General features: G+C 39.0%; 1 protein-coding gene across 2 annotated transcripts in view; it reads left to right on the plus strand.

The window, feature by feature from the left end:
- Nucleotides 1-26,209, plus strand: part of NEBL (nebulette) — a 342,069-nt gene that overhangs the window by 166,297 nt on the left and 149,563 nt on the right. For both annotated transcript variants that reach the window (XM_038529862.1, XM_038529861.1), the window contains exon 4: nt 13,578-13,685. In XM_038529862.1, the coding sequence (XP_038385790.1) occupies nt 13,578-13,685 (108 nt within the window). The remainder of the gene's footprint in view (nt 1-13,577; nt 13,686-26,209) is intronic.

Raw genomic sequence — 26,209 nt, forward strand, 5'->3', positions numbered from 1 at the left:
GCGTCTGATTTTTCATGTTGGAAATCAGAGTTAATTTGAAAGTAAAGGTATTGAATAATCTATAAAATTTTCTAAGTTGGGGCTGTAAGACAGCAAGCAATCACTTTAGGAGTACCTGGTGGTTCAGCTGGTTAAGTGTCTGACTCTTGATTTCTGCTCAGGTCATGAACTCAGGGTGGTAAGATTGGGCCCTGCCTGGGGCTCTGCACTGGGTGTGGAGTCTGCCTAAGATTGTCTCTCCCTTTCCCTCTGCAAGCCACCCCCCAACCCTGTGCTCACTCTCCTCTCTCTAAAAGAAAAAAAAAAAAAGACAGTAGTCATTAAAAAAAACAAACAAACATTTATTTGCGTGAGAGAGACAGACAGTGAGCAGGGTGGAGGGAGAGAAATTTAAATGAACTCTGCACTGAGCAAGGAGCTGATGCAGGGCTTGATCTCACGACCTTGAGATCACCGCCTGAGATTATGACCTGAGCTGAAACCAAGAGTTGGATGCTTAACTGACTATGCTACTAGGCATCCCAGCAGCATTCGTTTTGAAGTACTAGAGTTATCTTATTTACCACTGATTTGATGAACACCTACCAAGCATTTAGTTGTTTGAGTCTACAACCATTAAAGATCCAATACTGACTAATGTATGTAACGTGTAAGATAATCTATAATTTAAGATCTTGTTTATACTATTGTTTAAAATCTGGTCTTTTAAAAGAAATAATGGCATATTTTCATTAAAGTTGCATTTCAGTATAAGTGAAAGATTGAAGTCTACAAAATATTTGAATTACCATCTAGAAGGAGCAAAGCTTTGGGGCAGATCTGGGTTTGAATCCTGATTCTCCTGCTCACCAGATGCTGGTGTTAGGTTGTGTCTTAATCACTAAACTACAGTTTCCTATATTGGTTAGGATTCTTGGCTACAAGGGATAGGGAACCCAACCTTCATTGAACAAAATGATAATTTCTCTTGAGAATATTAGAGCCCTAAAACTTAAGGGAAGGAATGTGCCCATTTAGGCCTCAGGAACAGTAGGAATCGGAAATCAAATGCCACCAGGTCAGGATCTCTTTCTGGCGGTGAGCTGCATCTGTTGCTCTGGATTCTGGTGGTGGCAAACATGGCTGTAGACAGTTCCAAAGTTTTTTATCTTAGAGTTTTAGTTGCCAGAGGCTGAGAATCTCTGTACAATTTGGGTCCCAATTCCCAATTCCCCCAAATGTGCTGACTTGGATTAGCTTAGGCCGGATGAGTGACTACGTTTGGGCCCACTCATGGTGGTTGAGGAAGTGGGTCATGTAGGAATATATGGCACCCTCTTGAGAAAATGTAAATGGCTGGAAGGAGACATGAGACCATTACTTGAAGGAAGGAGGTTTTGGATGGACCACACAGTGGGTTTCCACTACATTTCTCACATGTGAAAAATGGCAAAATAGATATCTCTTTTGTGGTGTAATTTTGAAGATTAAGCAAGAGAGTCTGTCAAATGCCTCGTGTAATGTTAGTCTGGTACCTTATAGCTCTTTAATAAATCATAACTGCTATTACAGAGCAGGGGGGCAACAAACCAGCATTCTTAACACCGACACCTGTAACCAATGTGAAACTCTTACCCTTAACTAAGAAGCCTAAGAAACCATAATTTTTCACTTCATTCTTCAACACTGCTTATGTATTTATTTCTAATCATGTTTCCCCTGTGGGAGACCTGAGTTACTACTGACTTTCTGTAACATAGATATGTTAATAACCTATAAAAATTTCTAGGCGATTTATGTTTTAAATAAAATGCTATATTAAGAATTTAATCTCAGGGGTGCCTAGGTGGCTCAGTCGGTTAAGCATCTGACTCTTGGTCTCTGCTCCAGTCCTGATCTCAGGGCTCAGGGTCCGGGATCGAGCCCCACGTGGGGACCTGCACTCAGCTGGGAGTCTGGTTGAGGATTCTCTTTCCCTCTCCCTTTGCCCCTCCCCCTGCACTCTCTCTCTCTCTAAAATAAATAAGTCTTTAAAAACAAATTTAGTATCCTAAATTTTTTTGATTAAAATACCTTGCTGAGCTCCGTGGGGTTTTCTGGCTGGTAAAAGCTATCTGTCATGGAAGCTATTCTCAGAATTATTTGTGTGCATATTAAATATAACACATTTAGATTTATTCTTCCTCTGCCTTCTTTTTTGTTTGTTTGTTTTTGCTGTGTTACAGTTTTTATTTTCCTGTTTTTCAGTTTTGAAGAAGTGGAAAAAGCAGAGCAGTCGGTGTTGCCCGAAGGATAATGCCATTGCAGGTGTAGGAGGGTTGTTTGGACCAATTTTAATGACATTATCAATCTGTTAAGGAGTAGGCATATGTAAGAAAAGGGAAGAATCATCTGTCACTTTCATCAGCTGTGACTCTTTGAGATTAAGGACAGGTTATTTTCACTTTCGTGACTGTTCTGTTTGTTCAGCTGTTTACATTTGCTTGATTCTTGATTTTTATCCTTATTTTTTTTCTTCTCTGTAGTTTAGATGTAGTTTGCTTTTCTGAATTACCAATTTCCTAATTAGTTTTTTTTTGACTATCAGGAAATTACCCATTTCCTGATACTTTATAATTCAAAACATGCACGTAGGAATGTTCCTTCTTTTAACTTACTATTCTCTCCTTAATTTAACCTTGCATGATACTTTCTGGTTCAAAATAATTTCAATAGTATTCTAATCTATGTGTGAATTAGGATGTTTATATTTAAAAATCATAATATATAATAGGGTGAGACTGGCTCTTTCTAAAGGATTAAGAGTTAAGAGAACACGTGTCCAGAAATCAAAATTCATGAATGGTCTGAATTATTAAACATTATTTAAAAAGTAACATGGCAACATGAAACAGCAGTGGTCAGGCTCTGCTAGTCAATTACTCTTCAGTAGGACATTAGGTATTAGAATATTAATTGTTTTTTGCTCCTTTAGTATCTGAATAGTTAATTGGATGATACTTTAGTTTCCTGAGAAAGTTAATCATCACCAAATACTTCGTTTAGTCCTCTGAGTAATTTATAACTCATAGGCAGAATTTGGTGGATTAGTTATTTTTCCCTCCTGTAAAATTCCTGGTGAAAATATGCATTATGTGTATGTAATTTAGACTCTCATTTTCTTTTCTTTCTTTCTTTTTTTTTTTTTTTTAAGATTTTGTTTATTCATGAGAGACAGAGAGAGAGGCAGAGACATAGGCAGAGGGAGAAGCAGGCTCCTCATAGGAGCCTTATGTGTAGGACTCGATCCCAGGACCCCTGGATCACTACCTGAGCCAAAGGCAGCTGCTCAACCACTGAGCCCCTAGGCTCCCATTTTCTTCATCAAAATTGCAGATATGATTTTCTGGTTTCAACCAATATTTCTATCAATACCAGAGTGGGCAATGGCATTCTCTCCCCCTGGCCTGATCCTTACTAGTAGAAGATGTAAACAATTGTTTCTATCAAAAGAAATATCCCCAAACACATTTTGAATGAAAAGTGTGATAATTTTTGTCCCTTTAATGGCACTGAGTTCCATTGTGGATGGTGAATTGGTATTAGCCAGATGATTTTAGCAATCTTGGTATTAGCCAATCATCTGGTATCCTCTACTAAAATATTCAGTTCATTACACTTTCCTCTCTGCTTATTTACAGGACATTTTCTATATCTTGCATGTGTTCAGTTTGATGGTTTTCATTTGGTGTTTTTTCATTGTCAGAGGAATTGAAGGATAATGTCTGGGAAGGCATCACTGCCTCATACTCCCTTGCTTCATCAATGAAAATGGGCATTTAAATGTGTACCTGCTTGGATTTATCTGAAGATGATACAGGGAAAGCACTTTTTAATAGTTTTTTTTTAAATTTATTTATTTATATTCTATTTTGATCCTCAAAAGACTGAAGGAGCCCCCCACAGCAGGTGGCACAGTGCCTGGCCTCTGTGCTGAGATGGGTTCTCTAGCTATGTGGCTACTGTTACTAAGTCAACACAGGTCTGTGGGAGTCGAGTGCTGAGCACTCCTTCCACATTGCGGCCGGCCTTCCCATCCTGGCTCTGCTTACATGATACAGAAAACTCTCAGCACAGGGCCTGAAACACTGAGAGCTCAAAGAGGTCAAGTGTTATCACTATCATCTCATTGATTCTCACAAAGGTGCTATCGGTATTGTATTACCATTGTGCTTATTTTGTACACTAGGAAACTGAGGCTCAGAGAGATTGCATAAGTAGCCTAAGGTTACATGACTATTAAGAGCTGGGGTCAGGACTCAAGACAAGTTTGTCAAAATCCTGATTCTGAGCTGTTAAGGTTTTAGGGGTGATTTTTAGTGATCTTCGTTTTATTGAGAAATCAGTTAATATGTGCTTTATGGGGGCACCTGGGTGGCTCAGTGGTTGAGCATCTGCATTTGGCTCAGGCCATGATCCCAGGGTCCTGGCGTCGAGTCCCACATTGGGCTTCTTGCAGGGAGCCTGCCTCTCCCTCTGCCCGTGTCTCTGCCTCTCTCTGTGTGTCTCTCATGAGTAAATAAATAAATAAATCTTAAGAAAAAAAAAAAGATTTGCTTTATGTATTTAGAGTATTTGTTTAGAATAAAATCTAGATTTCGAAGTTTTTTTAAATGAAGGAACTCTAAATACATTGAAGATGGATTGTGAATATACATAAAATACTAACAAATCTGTAAATATCAATAAGTATGCCCATGAATGCAGTGGAAGGCTAATTTGGAGCCTAGAAATCTATGAAAATTATTTTAATGCTTTTTAATCATGTTTTAAAAGGTAATTAAAAATTTAATTTTATTTAATTAACCATAAATTTACAAATTATGAGATTAATTTAAAAAAACAAATTCTCTTTTGAGCTCATTTGACTTAACATTTGGTAAAATTAACTTCATCTTAAAGAAAGCCCTTAATCAGATTTTCCTTTGTAGTTGTTTAATTCCCATCTAGCATTGTGAGATTAGCCAATTTTCTGCATTTTAGATGGTAAAATACAAAACCAGATAGTAATCAATCATGAAATAGTTATTAAGTTCTTAATATATGCTTAACACCAAGCCAAATGCGATGAGATAGAAAGAGCATATGGTCCACATTCTCTAGTACTTTAAAATCTACAGAATTATACGCAATGGTACATAATTGCTAAATTTTGTGGATCACGCTAGGAATTTTGCATGTAGTTTAAAAATGATGCCACCCTCACAATCCCCCCCTCCTTGAAGAAATGTAAAGTATCCATCATGTCATAAAAGATAATAAAATTGGCCATTGATTTCATTGTATCAGATGGACACTTTTAAATGTGTGAAATAAAGAGCAGGATAACATGAATCAGTAATAAACATGCCTGTAGATTTTAGGCTTCCGTTAAACATTCTGACAAGGTAAGCTGCTTTTTTTTTTTTTTTTTTTGGTAAGCTGCTTTAAGGCTAAATAATGTTCTCCTTTTGCTTACCCTTCCGCCCCTGGATTCTCAGCCATCTGGTCTATTGTGATAGGCCCAGGACCCCCTTGTTTTGCTAGTGTTCCTTGTTAATCCATGTTTGCAATCCATTCTGCAACACCCTTTCTCCCTCTCTCGATTTCTATTTTTCCTATCTTTCTGCATCAACTCTCTGTTTGCCACTAGAGTGAAACAGCCTCATTAAGATGAGGAAATGAATGGCTAACTTAACTTTCTGCATATGGATGCCCACTGGCCAGGTCACTAGCCATTTATGGAAAACCCAAGTCTGGGTACATCAGCTTTCCCTTTTGGAGTTTTTTTTTTTTTAATAAGATTTTATTTATTTATGAGAGACAGAGATAGAGAGGGGCAGAGACACAGGCAGAGGGAGAAGCAGGCTCCACACAGGGATCCCAACGTGGGACTCGATCCCGGGTCTCCAGGATCATGCCCCGGGCTGAAGGCGGCACTAAACCCCTGAGCCACCCGGACTGCCCCCCCCCCCCATTTGGAGTTTTAAAACTCTGTTTCTGCTTTCTTTGAAAATGCTTTATTGTAAAATATTGGATCCATATAAAAGCACATGGGGAATAACCATGTAAGTTTTGCAGCATGATAACCAAAGGATAGTATGTGAATCTACCTTCCAGCTTCAGCACGTGGACATCAGGACCAGTGAAGCTCCCCTCACATCCTTCCATAAGCAGATCTCACAGAAACTCTGGATGTTGCCTTTATCAAGTTTCTTTTCGCCCTTTATTTACCACTTATGTGGGTATTCTTTGCTTCTTTCTCCTTCAACAAAATACTCCTGAGATTTGTACGTATGTGATTCCATGTAGCTGTAGTTCATTTATTTTTACTCCTGGATAATATTATGTTATATGAATATAATTCATTCATTCTCCTGTAGATGGATACTTGGGTTGTTTCTAATTTTCTTTCTTTTCTTTTTTTTTTTAGAGACTGTGTGTGTGAGCTATGGAGGTGGGAGGGGTGGGCAGTAGGAGAGAGAGAGTCTTAAGCAGGCTCCATGCCCAGCATGGAGTGGGACATGGGGTTCAATCTCACAACCCTGAGATTATGACCTGAGCTGAAATCAAGAGGCAGATGGTTAACTGATAGCAGCACCTAGGTGCCCCCAATTTTCTTATTTATTTATTTGTTTGTTTGTTTATTCATTCATGAGAGACACACAGAGAGAGGTAGAGACATAGGCAGAGGGAAAAGGAGGTTCCATGCAGGGAGCCCAATGTGGGGCTCAATCCCAGGACCCCGGGATCACACCCTGAGCCAGAGGCAGACACTCAACTGCTGAGCCACCCAGGAGCCCCGCAGTTGTCTTGATAATACATTGTTATTTTGAACATGCTGATCTATGTCCCTGGATGCTCATGGGCAAGGGTTTCTATGGAGATGAGAATATCTGAGTATGGAGCTGCTGGGCTATAGCACTTTGCTTCTGCTTCTGACTTACTCTCCTTTTAGCTCCTTGTCCGACAATTTATCAGTCTCTTGTTGCACTTGGCTTCTTTTTTTAAAATAAGGTTTTATTTATTTTTTTCATGAGAGATACAGAGAGAGGCAGAGACATAGGCAGAGGGAGAAGCAGGCTCCCTTTGGGGAGCCTGATGTGGGACTTGATCCCTGGACCCCAGGATGACAACATGAGCCGGAGCCAGACGTTCAACCTCTGAGCCACCCTGGTGTCCCATGCATGTTGCTTCTTCATCCAGTGTGGCTCTCTGACTTTACTGTTTTGTGATTTTCATTTTTAAAAATTTATTTACACTATTATATTAGTAATTATGGTCCTTAGAGCATTTGGGGAAGAAAATTTATGTCTCAGAATTAGCAAATAATTCGATTTATAGCTCTGTTTATCATTTTGCTTTTGAAAAGTCTTCCTTTTCAATCATCTGGAGCCTTTTTCTTAAGCTAGGCCAGAACTACCTTGGTTTCCAGGCTGTGTGAACTTGTGAGTGCTACTAGCTGATGAATCCAAACAAAATATCACTGAGCACATACATGCAGATTGGCAGAAATGATCGTATTAAGCAACAAAGGTCATTTTTGAAATTTAGTGGGAAGGACAAAGCTAATATTTACTAGTGACCTACTGAAGGCATGGCCTTGCTTGATGCTTTCATAATGTTAACTTCAACCTCCCAAACGTTCTGTAGCATATTGCTCTTTTTTTCTTTTCTTTTTCCGTTTTATAGCTGACGATCAGGAGTGTTAGAGAAATTGAACAAATAAAGATCACAGGACAGAATTAAGTTTTTTTTAAAGATTTTATTTATTTATTCATGAGAGACACATAGAGAGAGGCAGAGACGTAGACAGAGGGAGAAGCAGCTCCATGCAGGAAGCCCGATATGGGACTTGATCTCAGGACTGGACTCACGCCCTGAGCTGAAGACCGACGCTCAACTGCTGAGCCACCCAGGCATCCCGAGAATTAAGGTTTAAATCCAGGTCTTTTGATTCTTAATATCGGGTTCTCATCTGTAGTATAGGTAGTTGGATATGTGTTAGTGTGTGGACACGTGTACAAACATGTACATATGACATGTCAGTATTATGCAGCATTCAGCATTTGAAATATATTTTTAAGTTCCTTCAGAAGAAAAATGTGTCAAATCAAATACCTATTGTGTGTGTGTTTCTTACCTTTGACTTTAAGAATGCATTTGCAAAGTGCCTTTGTTCAGTCTTGGAGAGATAAGCCTAGAGGAAACCAAGACTGCATTACTTGTCAGCTGTGGCCCATTCTTTTTCAAAACTCATGGTGCATCATAATTCTGTCCTCCCTCTTCCTGTGTCTTTCCTGCACTGTGCTGACAGGAATACACAGCTCCCCAGATGGGTCTGCTGGGAAGGCCTGGGTCTGAGGCTGGGCCCAGGAACTCTCTCTGTCTTCTGGGTCCTGGGATGGCCCTCTAATAGTAGACAGCTGGGGGAGGAGGAGCCAAATTGTCTCCTCTTTACCTGGTCTGCTTTCCTCCTGCCCCCCTCCGGTGGGTTAGTGCAATGGCCAGTGAGTACCTGTCAAACTAGAAGTCCAGCGTGTTCCTGCTCTGCTTACAGCCCTTACCCCCTTCAGGTCCTGTTGAGATGCCACCTTCTCGCTGGGGCCTTCTCTGACCACGCTAGCTAAAAAGGCAGATTTCCTGACCCTTCTCGTCTCATCTTTTTGCTTTGTTTTTATCTTAGCACTACCACTAACGTACCATTCGTTCAGCTTCCATAGGTCTTGTGTCTTTTCTGTCTCTCCCATCGAAATGTAAGCTCTAAGACAGCAGAGATCATGACTGCTGTCTTTCTGCATTGTTCCCACATCGGGAACATTGTAGGTGCTCAATAAATATCTGTTGAATGAACAAAGGATTGAATGGGTGAACATTTGAGGGGATTCCAAAGAATGACATTCCTAAGATATACTGCCATTGTTATTCATGAAATTATCATGAAATACGTTTTAATAGGAGAGTAGGCAAGAGACCAGAAATGATAATTTTATATCCAGTGTTGAAGTATAAGGGAAGAAAAGCATTTTTACTGGGGAATGAGCCGGAATTTTGAAGGGCAGCTTATATAAGGTTCAATGAATACTGGAGCTAATGTTGAGAAAGTTAATATAGGAGAGCACTGCATGTTTGTGTTGCCCCAAATCCACATACTGAAACCTAATCCCCAATGTGAAGGCATTTGGAGGTGAGGCCTTTGGGAGACAATTAGATCATGGGGTCTCTTGTAGAAGAGACCCAGAGAGCTTGCCAACTCTGCCTCCATTGAGGACATAGTGAGAAGATGGCCATCTGTGAACCAGGATGCAGGCTCTTACCAGCTACTGACTCTGACTCTGCCTGGGCCTTCATCTTGAACTTCCCTGCCTCCAGAACCATGAGAAATATCCTATGGTTTATAAGCCACCCAGTCTATGGCACTTTTGTCATAAAAGCCCAAATGGACAAGCACTATGGCTAGCAATTTCTTTCCAAAGCTGATCTATATTTGTTTTCGTAGCTTAATATCCTGGTCTTCTCCTGCCTGCCCACCCCTCCCCCACCAGATGCTCCTGCCAAATGGAGCTGCCATGTTCCAGAATATGTGGTTCCTCTCTTACCTCTGGAATTGGCCCCTCTGCTTTCACCCCTCTTCTTTCTCTTTCTCTTCCTCTTTTCCTTCCCATCTTTTTCTTAACCATTTGTTCATCACCTCCCATGGGCCAGGTGTTTATGCTACGTCCTGGGATTGGAAAGATGGAGAAACCTTGCCCTTGCTCCTGAGTTCCATGTGTTCTAGAGCCTGGGGCTATGACCCCATTGCAAACGCAGTTCAGAGTGATAACTGCTCTAATAGGCAGGTGTAAAGCTATGGAGCCCCAGACCGGGAGGAGGCCGGTCCAGCTCACAGAGGAGCATCACTGGCACTGAGCTTTGATGAATAAATGGATTATGCTTCCCATGGGCTCAGGGTAGGGAGGAAGAGGGAACATTTTGTCAGTGACAGGGAACCCCCAATAGTCTTACGAGAATACTCTTCATCCAGTTCTTACAGATTTGCACAGCGTGTGGTATGACTCTTGGCAAAGATAGATTGTCACCCAGCACCTGCACAGATGGGGTTCAGAATTTATCTCCACCTGTGTGATCACCAGATGACATATCTGAGGTGCTATGTGGGGGTCTGATTGTTGGCATAAATCCAACAACAAAAAAAATCAGTTTCTGTTCTGGAATAGCTTGAGTAAAATTTGTAAATGTAAGCTAATAGCTAATTCTCAATATATTTTGCTTTGGTAGCAATGATCTTTCTTATTGTAGAATCATTCTCTTTAATATCTCGTGACGGATAATCCTTTCACACCAAGCAAAACCAATATAATGGTGGCAACACTGGGAATTTGTGCAGTACCTTATTCTTTCATAAGATCTTTTTTTTTTTCAGATTTTATTTATTTATTCATGAGAGACACAGAGAGAGGCAGAGACACAGGCAGAGGGAGAAGCAGGTTTCATGCAGGGAGCCTGATAGGGGACTCGATCCACAGACCAGGATCATGCCCTGAGCCAAAGGCAGATGCTCAACCACTGAGCCATCCAGGCATCCCTTTCTTAAGTTTTTTTCCTGTGTTTCCTCTCATTCAATCTCTACAGATCTGTTAGTTAGGAAGTTACTAGAACCTCTAATTAGAAAGGAGGAAACTGGCTGACAGAAGCTGAGGTAGCTGGCAAGTGACAGAGATGGGATGAGAATTCTAGGCTCTTGTCCACCAAAGTGATGCTTTTTCCAAGATAGAATTCACTGTTTTTGTAAACTACTAAATTTCGTATCACAATAGGATGAATTAGTGGAGAAATTCAATGTTAATATTTACTGGGAAGCTTGTACATGTGTAAACATTTTAGGCATGGCAAGAGTAGGTTGTATTAATCAGAATTCTTCTGATTATAAAGAGGAGATAGATTAGCTCACTTAACTGATAAACCTGGTGGCTGATCAAGACTTCCTCTAGATCTCTTGCTTTGCTTGCCACCGCGATGGCTTTGTCATTATTGAAGGGTGACTGGATGGCAATCAGCAGCTTCAGTTTCACAGCTTACTGAATGAGCCAGACCTGGAGAAAGGGCACCCCTTTCTCAAGGGTTCCTACCAAAGTGCCAGATCTGGGGCTTACAGACATTATGCTGGATTATGGGTCCAGTATGGATCAATCTCCTGTCTCAAGGGTGCAGTGTTTTCATTGGCAGGATGGGGTCATGTCATGAGGGCAAAGGGGACACATGACTGAGTCCTCCTCCCTTTGTCCTCTGATCTCTTTTTGTATCCACTTGTCTCTCAGAATCATGACTGGCAAGTCATCAGATATAACATTTAAAATTAGACCTAGAGGGGATGTAAGTGAGCGGGAGACAAGAGAGGAGGTGACTATGGTTCCAAGCTCCCTGTATGCAGTAAAGGTGGATTAAGGAACTGAGAGTATATGAGGCCTGGTTGTGGATCCTACCATAAAAAAGGATTACGCGTCTAAAACTCTGCAGACTGCTTACGGAGATGATTGTATACTCTTCAAAACTAGACCCTTAATGAGACAAACCCAAGTTAGATGTCCAAACCTATGGCTCTGGGACTTGATGGGTTTTCTTTTCAGTTCTTGTTTTGAGGTGGAATTACCACTTAAAAAAAAAAAAAAAAGACCTTTAAATTAATCCCAAAAAAGAATATGTGATTGCGCCCTCCCTGTAACTGGTATTATGAGTGTTAGAACTTGGTTTATGGATTTTTCTCATTTCTTCATGCCTGTCGCTGTTATAACCTTGTCGTCTTTGCTACTTTTATTATTTTATGACTCTGTGCTCTGCTTATGTCAAGCGAGGCTAAATGGCTTCCCTGTTTAGTTAGGCATAAAACCCTGAGACTGTGTGGGGGTGTGTGTATCTTCACTCATGCTGGGGGTTTGGGGTTTACAAAGCTAAGCTCATTTAGCATTTTCTGTGAAAGAAAAACTATGCAGGTTATTTGACCTTTTATTTATGGAAATAGAAAGAGTAAAGATTTTAGTACTTTTATAAATGTAGATGAAAATATGGAGCAAAAGTAAGATATCCTTAAGTACAGGTGATGAGAGAGTATCTAGACCTTTCTGTTTGTTGCCATCTGGGAGGGTGATTATTTTTCTTTCAAGCTTTTCTGGTAAAAGGAAATTTTTTGGTAACCTCCAAAGGACAATAATACGTGAGAGAACTGAATGCTTAAACACACAGACATGACTCAACAAAACCAGTCATTCTATACTCAACTAAGTGAACTTTCAGATTTATACAGAAAGTTGCGCTTACAGAATGGTATTTTTATTAGCCACTCTAAATGTTAACTATTAAGTGTTAATTTGAGCCTAATAATTATGAATGTAAAATGGGGATTATGTGGGTGATCAAAAGTGTGTTTCCATATTACTTAATATTTAGATTTTAAAGAAATAACAACAAAGTGATGTAGCGTGTCAGTCATTAACAAGCAGAATATTTAACCGGTGTGACAGTTGTCATTATGCTAATAATAGGAGATGGAGCTCTATCTAGTAAGATTAAGCATTAGCCATTCTAGTCCCTTGAGGAAACTGTAAAATCAGCTTCACTGGGTTATAATTAGGAAAGAAGTGCATTTAAATACAGAAAAAAAAATCTTAGGTACCTCAGCACACAGTGTGCCAGGGGCATGTGCTAGAACCTTTTAATCTCTGGGTGTGGCTTATTTTATAAATATTTCCATAAGCATTTACATACTTGACATTTGGCAAGATAGCATTGTAGAATCATATCCATATGTTTTGCCTTACGAAAGAGAGCGAACATTTTGCAAGGACAGGGCTAGCTGTTGATGATTTTGTGTGTCTTCTTCTCCCATAGTGCAGTGCAGGCTCAAATGATGTTTTGTCCTGACAAGATGGGCACGGGGGCAGTGTTGGCGGTCTTTTCCCATGCTGTTTTCTTGAGCAGTGGTACAACTATTAATGGTGGTAATAATAACTCTTACGGAGCATTTGCTTGCTTATTCATGATTAGACATGTATCTTAGGACATTTGACCCTATCCCCATGGCTTAATAAATAGCATTATTTAAATTTTTTTGAAGATTTATTTATTCATGAGAAACACAGAGAGAGTGAGAGGCAGAGACATTGTCAGAGGGAGAAGCAGGTTCCACGCAGGGAGCCTGATGTGTGGGACTCAATCCTGGATCCTGGGATCAGGCCCTGAGCTGAAGGCAGGCGCTCAACCGCTGAGCCACCCAGGCGTCCCAACATTATTTAAATATTGTTGCTGCTGCTATCACCAGTTTGACAGATGAGACCACCGAAGCACAGAGTGGTTAAATGACTTGCCTAAGTTCACACAGTCTGTGGCATTGCCGGGATGCAATCCGCACAGTTGGGCTCTGCTCCGTGGCCTTTCCTTCTGTCACCTGCTGATGGAGTTGGGGTCTGGAGGCATTGCTTCCAATTTTAACCACTTCCTTGGCCCTGGCCTGTCTTGAGTGGGATTTGTTTTTTCTCTGTTGACTTCTTTTTCTTTCTTTCTTTTGTTCTCCTCCCTTCTGTTAGGTCAAGTACAAGAGAGATTTTGAAGAAAGCAAAGGCAGGGGCTTCAGCATCGTTACAGACACCCCCGAACTACAGAGGCTCAAGAGGACTCAGGAGCAGATCAGTAACGTAGGTGACTGTTCAGTGATGCGATTGCCCTGACTTGTGTGTCTGGATGAGAAAATGAGATTGGGACTTGGGAATGTTCTGTTGCTACTGCGTGCAAGCAGTGCTCAGCATGCTCATGAAGTATGCCAGGTTCACCTGATAGGTTCCTTCTCTTTGATTTCGTCACAGTTACCTGGAGCCTGACACTTTAATAGCAATGACTGTATTTCTGTATGTATATTCAATTTAATTAATTACAGTGACTGATGAAATAAGTCTCCTAAAGAAAACAATTTAATTAAATAAGCTAAATGTCTATTTAGACATACAGTCATTGCTAATAATAAGAGTTGTTGCAATTTAGCATCTTATTTCCATTTTTAATGGTTTTCAACTTTTGAATTTTTCCAAAATAGGACTTTTATAATTAAATTAAAAAACCTGACAGGTTTTATTTATTTATTTATTTATTTATTTATTTATTTATTTATTTATTTTGCTGGAGGGTAGTCATACAAAATATATACACATAAGGCTAAGTATTTTGCAAAATCATATATTTGCTAATTATGTGTATGTAAGGTTGCATATGTTAAACCAGGTATTTGTTGAAATGATGCATTACATCTAATTTCAGAAATAAACTTTACACGTGAAGTTGCTTTGGATTTCAAAGCTGCGTCTTGTTAAGTAATATATTTTTCTTGAAAAAGAAAATTGAGAGTAGCAGAAGTTCAAAGCCTGTTAGTGACTTAAAAAGTGTTAATTCTGTACTGCTTAGAGGTGAATAAATGGCTTGTCTTCAGTTTTAGGAATTCACACTTATAATTATGTTTCTTCTGAAGTTTTATCAGAAGTTTGTCAAAATGTATTCTTTTTTTCAGAAAAAAAATCAGTTCTGTGTTAGGTAGCCAAGAGGACAGATGAATGAAAATTAGCAACTGTGTCCATGATGTAAAAATATGTGCAAATATGTGAGATTCATGCTATTTTTCATAAGAAGTGTCTCTTGTACAGTCACTGAACTTTGTGTATCTCGATGTTATAAATGATGTCGCCTTAATTTCCAGGAAGTATTTAATTAGCAGATGATGTAAACTCACTGATATTGGGCCATCATCACTGTATATAATCACAATTTGGAGATAGAATTGTAGTATATAATTTGAGAAATAATTTTACTGGGGAAAAGTTCCAAAACAGAATGATGTGATGTTTAAAAAACTTATTTAGGGAGTCGGAGGAGGCAGAGTAAACACTTCATTTTGCCATAGTCCCTAAGGTTTATTCATTGTTTGCTCCTGAAATAGACGTTTTATTTTGGTAAGGACCTTTTTTTCCTTTGAAGAGAGAAGGTTGAATTTTAAGGATTCATGTCTTTTGTCCCCTCGTTTTTCTCCCTCATCCCAACAACACACCAGTCATGCGTTACTCCCCTCACCTTTTTTCCTATTCATTGTTTTTTTTTTAATTAAAAAAACTATTTTTGCTTTTCAAAATGTGAGTTAGAGATGTATTCCACCACAGTTACATAGAGTAATGTTTCTTTCTTTGGATTATTTTTGGAGAACTTAAAAAAAAACAAAAATAATTCTGCACACAAAAAAGTTATATCATCAATTGTAAACTATCACAGAAATTTATTTCAAAAAGAACAAGCATTTCTGCTTAAGACATCCATGGGACCTCTAACCTAAGGATTGCAACCAATTCAAAGGTAAGCCCTTTCATTTATATTCAAATTAAGTCAATATTCATATTTAATAAGAAAAGAACTGATCATTTCACCAACCTTTATCATTAGCAGGAATATACATTTTATTCAATACCAGAAGCTGTTTGCAGATCCGTTCTTAATTATGCAAAAAACCCTTATAACACAGGTACGTATAAATCTGTATGTATAAATCTGTATGTATCATATACATAGTAGTATGTACAAAATGCCATTTGGATTAAGCCTGTTATTTAGACAACACAGGTGTTTAAAAGCATATAATTTAGATAACGTCTTTAAGAATTTTTTGTTGTTGTTGGAATTGTCTTATGTTAGCACCCATAGCAGCCTTCTAACTGGTTCTTTTAACCAAGATGAGGCATATTAATGTTTGGATAGCAGTAAAGGATACAGATTTCATAATATTACCATTAGGGATTTAGTCTTGAAAGGAAACTGTTAAATATTCTGAGGTCTCGTGAATTTACTATTCATTTATAAGGCTGCAACTTCATGAACATTTTCCGTGACCTCACAGGGTTTTCCATATTACTCAAAGATTTTTTTTTCTTCTATGAGAAACTTGGATTAATCTGAAAGGTGGTACTTTGGTTTGGTCCAATTTTCCACATTACTTTCAGATAAACCCAAATACTTAAACATATGGGCCAATTCCATACAGATATTTTTGACAGTGGCCTGGACTGTGTCTGTTTTGAGAGGAAAGGCGGTGAAAAAATGTTCCGACTGGTCTCCAGAATATTCCCACTTGAAGGGGCTGAGATGAGCAGGCTCATTCTGAAAATGATAAGGCATATGACATATGAGTGACAAGCTTAATACAGGTTGATGTAGGTGGGTTAAGTAAGTCAGGGTCTTTGCAATCTTTATTTTTCCATTGCTTCATTTTCTTATTTGTTTCAACTTTTGCTTACTTGTTTTGTTTATGTTATGTTTAAATATCATATGGATCTTTCTAAACTGACTTTAATCCCTTTCGGACTAAAGAAAGCACAAAGACATAAAACTGTGGATTTAATGACACCTCCTAGGTGTTTTGGGTAATGTGTTGTGGATGAATGGGCATTTTTGATTGCTTGTGTCTGTGTCAGTGTTATGAAATGTTCTCTGCCACTCTCATATTCATTTTGCAGGATTTGAAATCATTTGGAAATACCTACTCAGCCTGCATCTGTTACTGAGATGTGAGATTAGAACACAACCATAAATTTGAAATTGTGTGTAATGAAAGGTGTGAGCATGGGTTTAGCCTTGACTTCTTTCTTTTGAGGTCTGTAATGACAGCATATTGAATCTGGGAGATTTATTAAATGCTGCAATTTAAAATTCTTCTGTTACATTACTCACTTGGTCATAGCTGCAGAAAGAATAAGAAAAGAGTCAGGGTTTCAGAATTTACTGAATGGTTGGTTGGAAATAAACAGAACTGGTTTCCAAAACAAAAAAAAACAAAACAAAACAAATCTCCACACAATTCTAGAAAATGTCTAATTGTGTATTCCCACACTCTGCCAAATTCTAGGGCAGAAACTCAGAAATGTCAGAAATGACCTAGTCAAGCTCCACATCTTCTTGGCTTATTGATGTTTTAGGGAAATGTTCTTAAAGAACAACATGCAGACATGTATTGAAGAATACTGTGCCTTTGGACATTTTGAAAATCCTTTCCCCTGTTGTCCTCATAGCTCTAGCTCATGTGGGTAATTGTAAAGGCTGTTTCTAATTCAGGTGGTTACCACCTTCAAGTTTATAAGCATGCATTCAGGGTACCTGCAGCCTGATAGCAGGACAGAATCATTGCTGGCATCTAAGAGACTCAGTCCCCAACCTTGAGAAGATTATTGATGTGTTTCATTCTCCCTGTTTACACACTAATTTAAGCTGCACTTTTAATTAGCCGAGGCAGTCTATAGATAAATTGTGAAATAAGATGGTAAAGTCCAACCCCAAGAGACTTTTACAATCTCTGTGCTGTAGATAAAATCTACAGTTTATTTTCTAATTTATTTTAGGTAATGGAGAAATACATGGAGGAGAAGGGGGGAAAACCCCAAATGACAAAATCCTGTATTTTATAGACCGACTGAAACAGTTAAGTGTACCATTGTGTGATTTGTCAAGATTTGTTTCTGTCCTTGACTCACAGAGGCAATAATTGTGTGTGTGTGTGTGTGTGTGTGCGCGTGTGTGTGTAATGTGCCTGTGTGTTTTGGCTTCAGTGGGAATCTTGAGAACTCCCTTTCCTTAGATCACTGGCCCACACACAATAGTATTTTCACCTGCTCTGTTTCTTTCCCTTAGCCTATCAGTATGTATAATTTTGGTTATCTTTTCTATTTCCCAAATATCCTTTTTTACTATCATTTTCAATTTAACAGAAGCATTCATAAAACGCTCACTTGCTTCACAAGAAAAGCTAGGATTGAAGCCTTTTTAAAAAGCATTATAGAGAAAAAATCTCTCTGTAATTTGATATTGAAATGTAATTATTTTTAGTTTTTTTGATAGAGCTACATATTTTTTCATTGACTTCTTAGAATGCAAAATAAATTATGTGCCCATTAATAAGCTCACATGGATACTGATGATTTAGTTCCCTGAAATCTTGTGAGTTAGCTTCAAAAATATTAGATTATTGAAGGTAAAGATGGTCTAATAATTGAATAGCAGTGTCTATGGGCTATTAAAAGATTTGATTCAAAGTTAGGTTGAGTGTAAGGGTGAGCATGAGGGTAGGGATGATTATCTAGGGATCTGGTCTCTGTTTGTAATTTAAATAAATCATTTTGACAGAGACTGACTGGGGCCATGTTTAGGCTGCTGACGGTGTGAAATTGAGTTGTATGGTGGACAGAAGACAAGCAGTCAAGAGAAATCCCCAAAGGCAAAATTTGTTATGTAATTGGGTCAACTCATGCATGAGAAATGCATGCTAATTGTAAACTGGTGGCAAAATTACAGTGTATGAGGCAATTAGGTCTTATATGAGCCCGAACAACTGATACAGAAGGATTTCTCATTCTTCTTCCATTCAGCAAATGTAAGAAGGTTTTTGTTAAAAGGCGAGGAAGGTAAATATGAGAGACATTCAGTGTTGACCTAGAATATTTGTTAATTTTGTTGCTTACACAAGAAGCACAACTGTTTTATGAGCAATGCAAAATGTGTGTATGAAAGCTTCCGATGTTGAGTACTCCAGTCTACTTTGAAAGGAGAATAGTGTAGTATTTTTAATATAATTCATAATTTGGTTGGGATGCCTGGGTGGCTCAGCTGTTGAGCATCTCCTTTGGCTCAGGGTGTGATCTCAGGGTCCTGGAATCGAGTCTTGCATCAGGCTAGACTGCTTCTCCCTCTGCCTATGTCTCTGCCTCTCTCTCCGTGTCTCTCATGAATGAATAAATAAAGTCTTTTAAAAAATAATTCATAACTGGGTTGATTAACATAGATGAGCTAACAGATAGTTACTAGCTCAGTGATTTTGATTTCAGCCCTCGAGGGCTGCTATTTTCACAGAGTATGAACTTACGTGTCACTTTAGTGGACTGTACCTTATCTCCAACTTATCTTTCCTTAGTGACTCCCATGTTTTCCAAAATAACAGTGGGTCAGTAACATTATCTTTAAAGCAAAGATAGAATACATCAAAGAAACTGATAGGACAACAACACGTTATTTCCTTATAATACCGAACACATGCATGAATGCTTTATTTGTTTCAAAACACTTTGACGTACCCAGCCTAATTAGATCCTCTGGACAACCTCTCCTCGGGGAAGGTATTTCTATAAGGAATACCTAGACTTTCATGAGAACAGTGTACGGAAAATCACCTCTTGGTCCTTTCTCGTGTCCAAATCCGTGGTTTCCCTGACACCTGGTTTTGCTTTATTTTTCCACCTAGGGCAGAACTTCAAAGGTTGATCTCTTCTTTTTATCCTCTGTTGTTGAGCCACAGTCACTTAAAGAAACAAATAGGTCCCAGACCAGTAATTACTTGTGCATGGCAAGTACGAGAGTTGTGGCTGTAAAATGGGATTGTCTGAAGGGGAGGCGGGAAGGGGTCCCCATAATAAAAGAATTAACACACATGACTTTTTTCTTCTTCTTCTTGGAAACAGAGGTTAAGGATCCAGCACACCATTTCTAAAGATTCTTCTTTTGTGAAATCGGTTTCCCCATGTTTCCTTCTTTTTGCTTCCCCTGTGTTCAGCCCCTTATCCTGCCTGGGTTACTGCAGAGAGCTCCTGATTGGCCTTCTCTCCTTCTAGGCTCCTTCTGCTGCTTTTTCATTGTATCTTAAACACGGTCACCAGATGAGTCTGTCTAAAATATTTCTTTCATGAAGACCCTACTTAGGATTCCCCAGGAGCTTCCCCCTTGGAGCTCCACTCTGCATCGGACCAAGTCTCATCTCCAAAGCTCCTTCCTTCTGGCTCTAAGGACCCTCTGTGATCTGCTTCTAAATTATCTTTCACCTTCTCTTTGGCTGGCTGTCAACACTGTCCTTCCATTTCTTTTAGGACTGAACAGCTTACTCCATTCTGGGCTTTTGCATGAGTCACCCCTCGTTTGGAACAATTTCCACGGTGTCTGTAAATGACCCTGAACTCACACACTCAGACCCACAGCGATCTTTCTCCTCTCTGAACCACAAGAGTTCTTTGTTCGATGGCACCATTAGCTGTACTGCTCATCACCACACATCACCATCCACAGTTTGGTTTTGATAAGCATTTAACTTGTTACGTATTTTATCGCTCTAGCTTCATGAAGATGAAGATCATCCACATCTTTTTCAATTTATTTTTTGCATCTTTACATATGCCTATCATGGTGCTTTGTACTTTATCTTTCTTGTCACCTCCTTAATTTAGGCCCTACCTGCCTCTTGCTTGGGTTGCAGGAATAAGTCTCTAGATAATTCTTGTCTACTACAGTATTGCCTCTTCTCCTCTTAAGCATTCAGTGATTTCTATAGTTTTATCAAAAGTTTATAGCAGTGTTCTCTTGGCAAAGTGGGAATATTTGCTTTCTAATGTGACATCTAACGATTTCACTGTTCTAGAAATCCAAGGACTGCCCCCTTTGTAAAATGTCATAGCTGGAGAATTTTTTTGGTGTCTAAGTACCTGAAAAAAATAGGACTTGCATTAGTCTGCTCAGGCCGCCATAACCAAATACCATGAGCTGTGGGGCTTAAACTACAGAAATGTATTTTCTCACAGTTCCAGAGGCTGAAAGTCCAAGATCAAGGTCCAACGGGGTTGATTTCTGGTGACATCTCTCTTCTAGGCTTACAGAGCACTATCTTGCTATGTCCTCACATGGCCCTTGCTCCATGTATGTGCCTGAGAGAAAGACATCTCTGAGGTCTCTTCTTCTTGTAAGGACACCAGTTGAATTGAATCAGAGCTCCAGCCTTTGAGCTCATTTAACCTTAATTACCTTCTTATGGGCCCCATCTCCAACTACAGTCACCTTAGGGCTTAGGACATCATGATACAAGTTTTGGGGGGACACTATTCAGTCCATAACAGGGTGTAAATGAAAAATAGTCTGCATACATCATAGGTAGTTTGGAGAGGATTAAGTAACAAACATTTTGTAATCATAGACTACTATCATCAGCCAGTTTTTTTTTTAAATTTATTCATGAGAGACACATAGAGGCAGAGATGTAGGCAGAGGGAGAAGCAGGCTCCGTGTGGGGAACCTAATGAGGGACTTGATCCCAGGACCCTGGGATCGGACCCCAGGATCATGACCTAAGCTGAAGGCAGACACTCAACCACTGAGCCACTCAGGTGCCCCCCTCAGTCAGTTTCTTTAGTGGAGGTGGATTATACCACCTGTTGCCATCCCAGGAAAACTCCTACATCTGGTTTTTAAATTTTTTCTATTTTCAAATTGAGCAATTTTAACTAAAAAAAAAAAAAAAAAAATCCCTCCAGGTCCTATTTCCAGTCCTTAATTGGCCCTTGTGAGCCTTTTTTTATTTGTGGTTTTGAACCATAGTCATTTATAGAAACAAAGATAGCATACAGTAGTAATTATGTTTTTAAGTTTTCCAGGTGTCAGTAGAATTATGGAGCTCAGAATATAGATTTCGCATGTCCTGTGCTAGCAGCTTGGCCTGGACAGACATGAGGGCAAAGGAGGGCAGAGGTGTGACAACAGAAAAGAAATATTCCTATGCCACAGGGAAAGTCAAATAAAGATTAGCTTTTTAAACAGTGATGAAATTTCCAGTGCATTATACAAATTAAAAACTTATAAAGTCTCTGAATTTTCTTCCAGATTTTATGATACTCTTTGGGAATACCTTCAATAGCATATACTGAACGGTAAAGAAGAATTGGCAATCTTATATATATATATTTCTGGAGTCCCCAGATGCAACTGTCATTAAAAATTATGCCACATCATTATAATTTCAGTGGATTTTTGCAGGTAGGTTTTAAAGCCTGTTGTTTTTCCAGTTAATAAGTATAATGGTCGCGTGTCATTTTAACTTATTAAGAGGTCATGAATCAAAGGAGACATTATAAAGAGATTTAATTAAAACCCATTGGTAGCCTAAGCCAAGTTTATACAATTAAAGAAAATTGCACCATTGGAAGTTAGAAGCAAGAATTCCTTTCTTTTTGTAAGCATATGCAGATATGGCCTCTAATTTGCATTCCATTTTCCTAGAAGAATTATGTCATGAAAATTGCTTTTCTTTATTTTTTGCTCATATTTTCTACTGTAGCTTCCTTTTCTTTCACTGTTGTCAGGGCTGCTCTATAGCCGTTTTTGTCTTCTGTACAGAATCATATGCAGTGCTGTTTGTAAAAGGGTATGTCTAAATTTCTGTTTGAGGGGCCTATTGCTTTTATGCAGTACCCCCAGGCTTGGTTCTAAGGACAAGAAGCAAGAAATGATGATCATTTTTTTGTTTGTTTGCTCATATTTAGGATTAATTTTTCCCCTTGCGGCTGTATTAACTATAACAGAGTCAACTTTTGATTTGTTTGAATTGAGCTTTTGTATCATGGCATTCTGAGAACAATGAAAGTGGCAGAGTTTGTCTCTTTAGGAAACTAGGAAATAAAGTAGAGATGTGGAAAAAAGAATTAAAGAAGAAAAACCTTAAAAAATCATTCTGTTCTTAACACTTGTTATTTTTGATAGTGGGAGTTGACCTCCCCCAAACCAAGTGATTTAAACATTTATTTTTGTTGTGTAATTATGATGAGAACATTGAGGGCAAGCAGCATTTCCTGCTCATGTTTGAATCTTCCAGAACATGGTGCTTGAACTACAGTGAATAGGATAGAAGTGGAAGTGGCCCTCACAGTATCCTTACATAAGGGCATGTGTTTGTTCTTTGGACATTTACTGTGGACATAAGATTGTATCCGGCCCCCTTGGTGGCAGAAAATAACGAGGAATCACATTTTGCATGTGTTTATGCTCTTGCTATGGTACCTGAAGTGGCTGGGGAAGGTTTTCACTGGAGCAGGGTAGTCTTAGGTGAGGTCGAGGGAGAAATGGTGTTGAGATGAGCAAAGGAAGGAAGGCATAGGAGAAGGTTCGGAGCACCTCGCATCTACTTGTCAGTGTTGGGGACACCATTACTGAAATGATGTAGATTGAGGCAAGATCGGTGAAAGAGTGGTATCTTATTTTCGAATATGCATATTTTTGGTATCTATAAAACAAAAAAAAATCGCTAAAAGAAACCGCTTTTGAAAACAATTACTGACTTAACAAACAGTTTTGAGTGTTTACCACACACCAGGCACTTTGCTGGGAATCGGGACATAATGAGAAATAAAGTAGATAGATATGACCCCTGACCCCACAGAGCTTGGGTTTACCCTCTAATGGGCAAGCAGATAATTGCCACAGAGCATGATAAGTGCTTGATAGAGGGAAGCACTGTGCTATTTTCAGAGGGGTAACTGACTAGCCAGCTTTGGGAAGTAAAGGAACTGAAACCTTGCCAACGTTACTTTCAAATAGTTTTTGAAGAATTTTACGGAGTCATTTTTTGAATAGTGATTCATGCTGTTCGTTTGTATAATAGTTGTCAATTTTGCTTTTTAAGTTTGCCACTCTCCCTCTGTCTGCTTTCTCTCTTCCCTGTTTGCCTGTCAGTATGTGTGTCCAGAAACCATCATTCAAAATTAATCAAGCCACAGATTACATATAAAATGTAAAAAATGCACATTTATAGAAGAGTATCGATCAGCTTATTAATTTCAGGGTGGTGAAGAAGATCAATAAATATGTACATACATTTAAAAGTTCAGACACATGTTCCCTGCATTTTGGTTTTCAGTACTTAAGAAGTTGAAAAGTTTTGAAAGTAGGGGCGCCTGGGTAGTTCAGTCAGGTAAGCATTTGTCCCTGGCTCAGGTCATGATCCCAATTCTGGGATGCCTTGGTCCTGGGATTGAGTCCTGCATTAGGCTCCCTGCTCAGCGGGGAGCCTGCTTCTCCCTCTGTCCCTCTCCACTGCTCTCATTCTCTCTCTCTCTAATAAATAAAATTAAAAAAAGTTTTCAAAGTAAAACTCTGATCATTTTTCTTCATCTCTTTCATACTCCCATCCTCTATAGTGATAGTTTTCAATTAAAATCTTTCAGGACTAGATCCAAAATATGGAGAAAACATTTTGTCTATTAAAAATATACATGTATCTGAAAGAGTCATAGATGCCTGTGATATGTGTGTTTTGCATACGTATGTCGAATGCACGTGCACATTTGAGCAGAGAGCTACTTACTGAAAGCTAGTGGTAAACATTGGTTTGCTCTGTTTGGTTTCCACCTTTGGTGTTCTTGGCCCAATTGGTGCCAACAGCGAACCTCTGGGACGTCCCCTCAGTGCTGTGGGGGCTTTTCCTGCCAAATATTGTTCTCTTGCAAGATTAAATAGCTGAATCAGTGTGGCCTGAATCTTGATCCTGCTGAGAATATTAAGACTCCTGCAGGTTGTAATACAGATTAGCTGGTGAGAGCTCTGCTGGAAAAATAAAGTGAGTTTCCCTAAATGAATTTAACAACTGCTGTGAACCTTTTTGTGTCCTCTAGCATGAGTGTGTGTGCTGGCAGTTAACCACTTAGTTCCCTCATTTTCCCCAAAAGTTGCTCCAGCCCATTCCTGGGCATATACCGTAAACATTTCCATAACTTTATTTCACATCTTTGTTTTGCCAGAATAAGGCATTTGACATGTTAAAATGATTAAGTATTGTTCATCATTATTTAAGGAGGGAAACCATTTTTCTGAAATTATATGATGAATTTAATGTTACTTATATAATTGAATGAACCTCATCACTGGCTTATTTAGAGTAAACTGATTAGCATATTGCATTTTGATCATAGGTTTTACGTTATTGGTTGAAAAATTGTGGAATACTTAACAAAAGTCTGGAAGGACAGAATGGCCAAAATTATGTATTTATTAAAGCTTTTGTTTATTCATGAGAGAGCATACGCAGAGGGGAGGAGCAGAGGGAAAGGGAAAAGCAGGCTCCCCACTGAGCAGGGAGTCCACTGCAGGCCTTCATTCCAGGACCTGAGGATCGCGACATAAGCCAAAGGCAGATGCTTAACCAACTGAGCCACCCAGGTGCCCCGGCCAAAATTATTTACATTGCTTCATCCTCCATTCCATTACTGTTTATGCTTCTAGGATTAGATTATAACCTTTGAGGCTTCTGATTTCCACAGATTATTGAGATTATGGGGCTTCCCCTTAAATGAAATAAATAAAAGCCAACACCAATAATGCTAAACTCTAAAGCATAGTACACACACCTAACCTGAAAATGGATGGTTGTTAGATTTTCTGATTGTTGGCTTCTGGATAAGTTCACCGAACTCTTTTGTATTTTGAGGGGCCCTTACCTCGCTTTGGTACGAAGCATGTGCTCATGTGCTTATGAAGCAGTCCTCCCATCTGCTGCCTACACAGTTACCCGCTCGTCTCCTGACACCTCGTGTGTGTGTGTGTGTGTGTGTGTGTGTGTGATTTCTCAGTACAAATGTCTGTGACTGATTTGTTAATGGCAGAGCATGACACAGTTGTAATACTGTTCACCTTATCAGCACTGAATTTACTTTTGTAGATCCCTCCTTGGGTTATTACTGATTATTACTATTAATATCCTCAAAGTTAAATGATTAAATTATTTTTTAACTTGGCATAAATGCACCAAACACTGGAGGTAAAAAATGTACAGCTAGAAGGCATGAGAAGAAGAAAGCAGTCTCAGTTTGGCAGCACTTAGCGTGTCTTCATAAAATAGCCTCTGACTTGCAGTTATCCCAAATAAGGGTGTTAGGCAAAGTAGTATCTCAACTTACTTTCTGAATACTTTGGAAGTTTGCTTGCAGCTTCACCGTCAGTAAAGAATTGGGGTGAGAACTGGGGTCTTCTTGGGTAATCTGGCTTGCCTTTCCTTTTGGATGCTTGACTCTTTGAGTCACATTGGTTGCATGGTGGCATGAAATTTGCAGGCTTTCAGAATTTGGCTTTCAAGGTGCATCAAAAAAAAGGAACTTTTAAGTATTAAACCATAAATCCTCTAAAATATTGTCAGTGGCTCAAAAAATTAATCAGTTCAAGTGGTATTATCCTTAGTAAATGCCAGGGTAATGTCCATGCCTGGGATTTTTCAATATTAAGACTGCATTCCCCCTTTTAAGTTGTGAAATATATCACACATACAAAACCGTCCACAGAGAACCTTATGGAGAGTTTAAAGAATAGTAATAAAGTGGGCATCCATTTACCCACCACCCAGCTT

Source organism: Canis lupus, chromosome 2, assembly GCF_011100685.1.
Source record: "Canis lupus familiaris isolate Mischka breed German Shepherd chromosome 2, alternate assembly UU_Cfam_GSD_1.0, whole genome shotgun sequence".
Classification (NCBI taxonomy): Eukaryota; Metazoa; Chordata; class Mammalia; order Carnivora; family Canidae; genus Canis; species Canis lupus.